The sequence below is a fragment of the Xyrauchen texanus genome, chromosome 26, assembly GCF_025860055.1.
Source record: "Xyrauchen texanus isolate HMW12.3.18 chromosome 26, RBS_HiC_50CHRs, whole genome shotgun sequence".
NCBI classification, from domain to species: domain Eukaryota; kingdom Metazoa; phylum Chordata; class Actinopteri; order Cypriniformes; family Catostomidae; genus Xyrauchen; species Xyrauchen texanus.
The window spans coordinates 12,067,619-12,077,124 of record NC_068301.1 but is presented as its reverse complement, the minus strand read 5'-3'; the positions used below and the strand labels follow the sequence as shown (position 1 = coordinate 12,077,124).

General features: G+C 40.8%; 1 protein-coding gene across 1 annotated transcript; it reads right to left on the bottom strand.

Moving 5' to 3' along the window:
- Positions 1-6,218: 6,218 nt before the first annotated feature.
- LOC127620039 (pro-neuropeptide Y-like) lies at positions 6,219-9,052 on the bottom strand. Its single transcript, XM_052093112.1, has 4 exons — positions 8,962-9,052; positions 8,445-8,632; positions 6,885-6,962; positions 6,219-6,680 (listed from the first exon to the last, which is right to left on the bottom strand). Exons 1-4 carry the CDS (start codon positions 9,022-9,024, stop codon positions 6,656-6,658), a joined length of 354 nt encoding a protein of 117 aa, XP_051949072.1. The 5' UTR covers positions 9,025-9,052; the 3' UTR covers positions 6,219-6,655.
- Positions 9,053-9,506: the final 454 nt, after the last annotated feature.

The window sequence follows — 9,506 nt, the reverse complement described above, 5'->3', positions numbered from 1 at the left end:
GTGTTTTAGTTGAGTGCATATTTACAAGAGTGGAGTCACATAGCTTCTTAATTAGAATTAAATGTCTCTTTTTCATTGTTTTTGATCAACTACTGACTGTAAAGTACAGAAAGGGTATTAAAAGAGACATTATCAATGACAAATGGATTGCATGGATCTTATCTTTGGATGCGGAACGAGTCAAACCAAACTGTAACCCTCAGCACGCAATGAAAGGATCTCAGTTCTGAACTTTGCATAGAGATCGCAAAGACCTATCTTGGAATTTGAATCGATATCAATCAAATGAATATTAATCGGAACATCTATATTTTGACCCAGACCAAATTCCTATAATTTTAATTCATACATTGTGTTTAATATGTTAAACAAAGGAAAATCCAATAATTTTTGATTACCCCCCTGTACCCTGCTTACATACCCCTTGGGGTGCGCATTCTCTGTTGGGAATCACAGATTTAGAGTTCTGAGATAATAGCATAATACAATACATCTTTGTAATACTTCTCCAGTATGCAGTGTGTATACTGCGCATTATGCTACATTTTATATGCATGGAATACTCAAATGGCTTACTAATGCGGACATGCAGGCATGGTGTCACCTTCCCCCCTGCGGCCAGTTCCCCGTGCAAGGTGGAGGGCACACACCCCTGCCTCTACAGTGCCCCGTCGCTCTCCCCCTCAGGTGGAAGTGTCCTCCGACGCAAGTGCGGCATGGTGTCTGGGCCAGCCTGCGGGAGTTGCGGGGATCCGAGACACTTCCGAGATCAATGCCCTGTGATGGAGCTGGGGACGGTGGTCCAGATCCGTGACGCCCCGCAGGCTACCTCCAACCGAGCCGGAACGTACCAAATACCGGTAAGAATCAAGGGGATACTCACCAAGCATTGGTGAACACCGGTTGTAATCAAACCACTATCCACCAACACTGGGTTCAACACGGGGCATTGGGCACAGCTAAAACGGCGAGGGTGAAGTGTGTGCATGGGGATTTTCACAAATACCCTATGGTGAAACCATAGAGTGGAGGCCTCGGTTAGTTCCCACCTCACCCATCCGCTGATTTTGGGGACTAATTGGCCTGAATTTAGAAATTTATTAAAGGGAATATGCGTGGATGGGTCCTGTGTAAAATGTGAGGGGGGTCCCTCCCCTCCTCAGGGAATTTCCCTCTGGAGCAGTCACGAGACGAAACCCTCAAGCATACCTTTGACCAAGGAAGAGTGATTGATGGTCAACAACGCCTGAATGTCCCACTTTCATATCCCTATTTTATAATTATAAATGAGAGGTTGCATAGAGTGACGCAGGACACTCATACAAAGGAAGATACAACCCAGCTCTTAATACCGCGGAGCCACTGGGAAATGGTTTTCCAGGCAGCTCACTATAATCCAATGGCAGGTCACCTAGGGGAAAGAAAAACACTGAAACTCTTAATAGCCCATTTTTATTGGCCGGGCATTGGCGGCAATGGCCGCAGGTGGTGTGCAGCGTGCCGTGAATGCCAGCTGGTGAACCCACTGGCCACCGCAAATGCGCCATTGCGCCCTCTTCCTCTAATAGAAGTGGTGGTGGCGTAGTGGGCTACACCACATGACTGTTAATCAGAAGGTCGCTGGTTCGATCCCCACAGCCACCACCATTTTGTCCTTGAGCAAGGCACTTAACTCCAGGTTGCTCCGGGGGGATTGTCCCTGCAATAAGTGCACTGTAAGTCGCTTTGGATAAAAGCGTCTGCCAAATGCATAAATGTAAATGTAATCAAGGTCCCCTTAGAAAGAATTGGCATGGACATCGTTGGGCCATTAGAGAGGTCAGCACACGGGCATCGCTGTGTATTAGTCCTAGTGGATTATGCAACGCGATATCCAGAAGCACTTCCTCTGAGCAAAATCTCAGCACGTAGTGTTGCGGAGGCACTCTTCAAAATAATCTCCCGGGTGGGGATTCCGAAAGAAATCCTCACCGACCAGGGCACCACCTTTATGTCACGTACACCACGCAAGCTTTATGAACTATTGGGTATTAAATCGATTTGCACCAGCATTTACCATCCGCAGACAGATGGCCTGGTGGACCGATTTAATAAAACCCTTAAGAACATGATTCACAAGTTCGTGCACAATGATGCTAGAAATTTATATAAATGGCTCGACCCCCTGTTATTCGCAGTGTGAGAGGTCCCACAAGCCTCCACAGGATTTCCCCCATTCAAGCTGATGTATGGGCGGTGCCCGCACGGGGTGCTTGACGTCATCCGCGAAGCTTGGGAGGAGGGACCTTCAAATAGCAAAAATGAAGTTCAGTACGTTCTTGATCTTAGAGCAAAACTCCACACACTGGGGCAACTAACACAGGAGAATTTGCTCCAAGCTCAAGAATGACAGAGCCGGCTGTATAACAGGGGAACTCGGCTGCGGGAATTTGCACCGGGAGATAAGGTCCTCGTATTACTCCCCCACATCGAGCTCCAAATTACTCGCCAAGTGGCAAGGACCCTTTGAGGTCACACAATGAGTCAGGGAACTTGATTATGAGGTAAAGTGAACCAATAGAGGGGGTGCATGTCAAATATATCCCCTCAACCTCTTGAAATGATGTAGGGAGGCGGTCCCTGTCGATGTTGGCTACGGTAATTCTGGACAGTGCGGAGCTTGGCCCAGAGGTAAACACAAAACCTAATCCCAAAACTCTGGTCACTTGTTAACCACCTCTTAACTTATCAGCTTGCAGGGTTTGCTGTGTTGCAACAAGAATTTGCAGACATGTTCTCCCTCTACTGGGTCGTACAAACCTCATCTAGCACCACATCGAGACCGAATCGGGAGTGGTGGTATGTAGCTATCCCTATCACTTGCCCGAGCACAAAAAGAAAATAGTTCGGGAAGTATTGGATGCAATGCTTGATATGGGGGTAATAGAGGAATCCCACAGTGATTGGTCCAGTCTGGTTGTTCTTGTTCCTAAGAGCGACAGGTCTGTACGGTTCTGTGTGGATTATAGAATAGTCAATACGGTGTCTAAATATGATGCGTACCCGATGCCCCTCGTTGATGAGTTGCTTGATTGGTTAGGTACTGCTCAATTTTATTCGACATTGGATTTGACAAAGGCTTATTGGCAGATCCCCTTGACACCAATTTCCTGTGAAAAAACAGCCTTCTCCACACCGTTTGAATTGCACCAATGTTTATTGTGAAGCTCAGTTTATATTGAAATGTATAGTGTTGTGAAGCTGAAGACTCAGAGAAGTTTATGTTAAAAAAGTTTGTGTCACATGTTGATTTAATTGGAGAGGACTGCAAAGACATAAAAAGGCAAGTAAATAAAGAGCATTACTGGACCGCATCACAGCCCCCTGTCTCATCTTTTCCACAATGAGTTACCATAAACTTTGTCAGTTCAAACCAGTCTGATTAGCAGTTCTGTGGACGGAAATGCCTTGTTGATGAGAGAGGTCAACAGAGAATGGCCAGACTGGTTGGAACTGACGAAGTCTACGGTAACTCAGATAACCGCTCTGTATAATTGTGGTGAGAAGAATAGCATCTTAGAATGCTATTCTGAGATGCGAGTTTGCGCTGTTTTGGCGGCATGAAGGGGACCTACACAATATTAGGCAGGTGGTTTTAATTTTGTGTCTGATCAATGCATCTAAAAGAGCATACTGCACTAGACCACTTATCCCACAATACGGTTCACTTGACCAGACACTCCATCTAGCGGCTGTCGTCGGTGTGAGGGTGGAGGAGTGACCGAGGACCAAGCTACGGCGTATCTGAGAACCAGCTGTGTTTTTTTTCTCTCTCTCTCCTCTCTCTCTCTCCCACTGCCGCACCGCATTGGCCTTTTCCCTCTCTTTTAAATTTTACAGTGTTTTTTTTGGGGGCTACTATACTGTTACAGGAAGTACCCCCTATTTTAATCATTATTGTTTCCCTCCCCGGTCCCCTCCCAGATTCAGGATGACCTTCCGGCATCTGCCAGTGCAAGGCATGCCCTCCCCCAGGGAAAGAGGGAGACGAGAAACGGCTTGACAGTATAAATTATATTTTTAATAAAGAGCTTAAAGGAAAAGACATAAACACACACATATGATGGACAGCTGCCCATAAATGCTCTCTCTCTGTTGCACCAGCAGTCGGCCCAGGACAGTCCCGTACTCAAGCACTTTTTCTAGTGTTACGACTTCTTCTGAAGAAATCGTGTTTTGTCTCGTATTTCCCCTCTCCTTAAATTTTTCTATGGCCTGTACTGCTTTCTCAGTCACGTGAGTATTCTAATCAAAGGTAGCCAAGGATATGGCCTGTAAAACCAATAAAATCACAACGTGTTATTTGAAGTAAATGATTAAACTATCCAATCACAATTCCCTATCAATAGATCCTCTATCAACAGTAAGAAACTTTTATTCAGCATCAGTGGATTACCTCCGAAATTGGAGCTGCTCATTGGAGAGAACAGAAAAACTTGAGTGGGCCCAACTGAGAGACATCCCAGAGTGGACAGACATTCAGAGCAGCATCAAACACTTCTACTCCAGAATCTCCACTCTCAGTTTGATTGTGCGAAACCATGCTCTTTGATGAGTGGGCTTGCGTGAAAAACATTGTCACTCAACTGAGTGGAACATGAACAAGACGGCCGTGTCTGTGAGGTGGAGCTGGAGAGCAAGACCATCAACTTCGGAGTCTTAGCCAAGGTTGTGGAATTTGTTTTATGCCTGCCTGGGACATCTGCATCTGTGGAGCGTGTGTTCTCATCAGTGAACACAGCATGGACACTGGATAAATCTCAACTCAGTGTAACAGTCATGCAGGCAATGCTTTTGTACGTCCTAATTTTGGACTGGACTGCTCTGCATTTTACGATAAACTCTCGAAAGACAAGCGCATGCCGAGAAAAATTGCTGCCAGCGAAAAGTACAAGGTGACAACAGTTACAGATACAGATACAGATGCAACCTCTACTTCGCATTGATCCTATTTAAGGATAGGTCAATTTCATTTTTCCTGGGAGGGGGCTGTCCCATTTCCACAAGCAGGAATCTGGTCACCCTAAGTATGTTGTTAGCAGCACAGTAATATTCCATTATAAACATAGCCTAGGGATGGAATAGAACAATGCTTACTGCATACTGTGCAGTATACACTAAATAACTGATCAAATAATGAGTCAAATAAAGGTATTAGAAATTGTGGAGGATTACTTTTGGTTCATCTGTCACACTGGAAATGAAAGTATAGCACATTGCATTGTGGGAAATAGTCTCTATGGCAGTGTACTTTTGTTGTGTTGCATTTTGGTTCAGTATGCATACTTTTTTTACGGAAAACATTTTAAGAGTAGCCTGAAATTGTGCTATTTTGAACAAAGCCAAGACTGGTGAATAAACAAAGGACAGCAGTGCACAATTAATATGACTGGAAACTGGAGTTAAAAAAACAAACAAACACAGAAACTAAACCACATATCCTACAAAAGGACACAGTGCCACCAAGTGGCCAATATGGAAAGCCCCAGGAGATCCAGGAGAAGAATATGGAAAATCTGAACAACTTCTAATGGTTAGAAGCTATTATTACTTTGTTGGTTTTCTGGACATCATGGACATCTCTACAGGTTGATTATATTTTTCCCTATAGAAATAATCGCCTTATATTGGATTTTCAACTTGTTATCTTCCACATGGTTAAAAGTCATTAAATGAGGCCATGAAAAGCTCTTACATTTTTAATACTGTGGACGTCATACTTTCATCACCTGCATAATGACTGCAAATGCTTTTAACGTTATAAATTTCATATATGTCTTTTTCTTAATCCATCTTTGTAATGTCCAAAATATGTGACTCCTTTTGGCAAGGACAGTTTTGGATTTATAAGGTTTTTGTTTAGATTGATAAGTTTTAGATTTGTTTATGTTGTACAACATAAGTCTTTGATGGTCTGTTTTTGTTGTTATGGTGAAATTCTTCAAAAAGCAATGTGATTGCATTAGTGATTTACATGTTAGCCTCTTCAGACATTGGTTTTAAACATTTTCATGATTCTCATCCATTTGAACTCTTTTGTTTCTTTGTTTTTCAGGGAACTGTCTGGAAACTTTTAGAAATTAAAGAAAAAGCCCAGAGCATATCCTTAAATATGACTGGCATATATCTTTATTGAGCAAAGACAACAGAAAACAAACTCTTTGAAATATAGTGGATTTTATTATCACTGTTATAATATACAGTAAGTAATGATTCTCCTTTGATATTTGGAATTACAATGGACACAACAGGCATAAACGGATTAAGCTTTTGTACAGTCATATTGTACAGTTGGATGGCTCATTGATCTATGATAAGAGTACAGAGAGCACAAATTTCTACAAGGCCGTATTCTACAGAACTATATATGTTGGAGCATTTCACACAGACATGTACTTGTAAAGAAATTTTTCCTGTTCGATAATCTGATGTGTTAAAGATGTTCATAGGTTCTGCAATGTGTTAACAATCCTGATTGTGGCATTGGTACTTCAGAAGAAGTTGCTGATCTTGATGATAAAGAGGATTTCAATTTTATGAGATCTGGTTGGTGTAGTAACGTTGAACAGCTCAGGATGACACATGAACATGACTGATGAGCACACAATTGCTGAGATCACCACACCAAATGGTCCTCGTATCTGTTGATGAACAGGCAATAAATGCTTATCGTTGAACATAATTGTTTTTAATAAGCACTTTCCACTGCAGAACAGTGGTCATCACCTTAAAATTCTCTAAAATCTTTATTTTTAATTTAATTGGAATGGAACAAAGACAGCAATTATATTATCATATTGCTGTAATGGCAGTGTAATTATGAGCGCAAATTAAATGTTTCTTACCTGGACTGGGGGTGAGATTCTGTTTCACCAAGCAGGAGGTCTGAAATTAAGGTGTCAGCACTGGACCTTTTGCCATACCTGTGATTAAAGAACAAAAGAGTAAAGATCCCATATTTAATTTCAAGTATTGGAGTCATTTATCTCATTATCAGTTGTGACAATGAGTCCACTCTGAAAGGCCTTGTTTTTGTTATTGTTTTTTTTTTTAGCTCTCTTGTGATGTATTTTATCCTGTTTTTTATCCTATAGAAAAAAAAAAATAGTTTAGATGTGTCTAATTAACTGCGTCCCACACAGCACTTTAAAGTGTTTCTTAGCTGTGTAACCACAGCTGGTGGATTTGTAATTTATTTATTTATTTAAATGTTTTGCCAAATTAAGTTGTTCAATAGTTGAGGGGTCAAACATACACTCTTTGAATTTAGCTTACATTTGCAACTGTTAGCTAAATGAGGGGCAATGCGAAATAGTCTGTGTTACAAATGTTTGATTTTCGCGGCAACCACTGTTTGATTTTCGCGGTTTTCGCGGCAACCACTGTTTGATTTTCGCGGTTTTCGCGGCAACCACTGTTTGATTTTCGCGGTTTTCGCGGCAACCACTGTTTGATTTTCGCGGCAACCTCTGTTTGATTTTCGGGGCAACCACTGTTTGATTTTCGCGGTATTACCTTGTTTGATTTTCGCGGCAACCACTGTTTGATTTTTACCATTTATTGAACCTCCTTTCTTATCTAAAGAAAAATAATAGTTTAGTTGTGTCAATGAATTATTCTTGCATCTTATGAATACATCTTGTAACTATTGTTGAGGCCCTCTAATGAGTATTCATTCATAAGATGCAAGAGGAATCAGCGATTTTCGCAAAAATACGAAATACGAAGACAGCATTACAGAAGATATCTTTGGTTGTTTTTCGAGATTTTGCGAAAATCGCAGATTTTTACAAACAAAAGACTTTAACTTGTGAGTATTTTTCAGCACGTCAGGTATTGAAGAAATTCATTCGGCAACAAAAAATCTAATGAATAAAAAAAATGAATTGCAAATGACAAATTCAAAACACGGATTTTGAACGCAAAGAAACGCGTATAAAGCGCTGTGAGGGACGCAGTTAATTTGAGAATCAGGTTTATCAGCGGGTTAATAGCCTACCGAGATTTCGGAAAGAAAATCTATGCTGTTTTATTCCCTCCAGTTGCCTCAAGGTAGATATTTTAGTAGATTAATTTCACTATTAAGTCACTTTCTTGACCTCATTCAAAACATAATTTTGTTGGTCTTCTAAAGATCTGACATTTCTACAGGTTGATTAAATTATACTGTTTTATTCCCTCGAGGTAGATATTATTCCTGCCTAAAGGTAGATATTTTAGTAGATTCGTTTCATTATGAAGTCACATGCTTGGACAACTTCAACCAAACATAACACATTTAATCTACACAATTTTGTTACCAACGCAAAATAAAAAAGTGAAAAGAACGTTATTTTTAGATGGGATATAATGTCTCCATAACCTACCATTATTTTGATTAGTATCAGAGTTGTTGAAGAACTCACCTCTGCCTTGTTATCAGGTTGATGTAGTGTCTTAATGCTGAATAATACTTGGCGAGCTCTTCCGCAGGTGCGTCCTCTCCCGGGTTGTTGGGTTTTGTCGGATAGCCTTCCGTAAGAGTTCCCAAGCAGGCGAACAAGAGGAAGGCGCACGCTGCCCAACCGATCCACATTTTTATGTAAGAATGCATCTGATATTAAACAAAACAAAATATTTACTTTTGTGCCAAGACGTAATCTACACCACTTATTTTAAACAGTTATTAAGTCATACACATCTTAAAACTTGCTGCAATCGTTTGTATGGGATTGTATTTACATCCTATTACTTTTTAGGTATCATTTTAATAGTCACATCTGCATGCTGTACTTCTGTCTTGAAAGATAAAGAAATAACTGTCTAAAGAATTTGATAAGTATTAAGACCCTAAACTTCATCTGGAATGAAATGGTCAAAAGGTTTCAAATAGTTCAAATAGTATGAAAGCATAATATCATTTGAATACTTGATATACTCAACCTTGGATGAGAACTTGATTGTACTTCTTGCTTGGTGGGTGTAGACTTTTCCGATTTTCTGCATTCTGAATCGTGCGTCGTCTGGTTTTATACCTGTACGGCTCGTGCTATAAAGAGCAGAGCCCACGCGCCACTGTTTTTGATGTGCGCGAGCCCGCGTCACGGATTAAATCCTCTGTCATCAGCACCTTAAAACGCGCACAGTTATTGTTTGGTCCTCATTTTAATGTGAGTGGGAGGTTATGGGAATACTATTTTGCACTACACACTGCAGTTGTGTCGAGAGGAACTAAGAATATTGATATGTATCTGTCAGTCATAGAAATTAAATGGTTTTGCTCCACTGAAGGCCACCAGTTTCAACCAGCTATTTTATTCAACAGATTGATTGATACAGTCTTACCATTATTTATTCTAACTAGAACAAAAGTAGAAGAAACAATGATTTGTTTTATGATTGTCAATTGCAAAGTCTCATGTGTCCATTCCAATACTCATATCCTACTATTTGTCTATATCAGCAAAAAAAACAACAACATTGGAGTA

Bases quoted from the DNA above. Each gene is read 5' to 3' on its own strand.
- LOC127620039 (XM_052093112.1), bottom strand. From the start codon at position 9,024: ATGCAGAAAATCGGAAAAGTCTACACCCACCAAGCAAGAAGTACAATC. The intron at 8,633-8,961 runs GTTGAGTATATC...GTTTAATATCAG, and splicing joins CAATCAAGTTCTCATCCAAG to ATGCATTCTTACATAAAAAT. The intron at 6,963-8,444 runs GTGAGTTCTTCA...CTTTAATCACAG, and splicing joins AACCTGATAACAAGGCAGAG to GTATGGCAAAAGGTCCAGTG.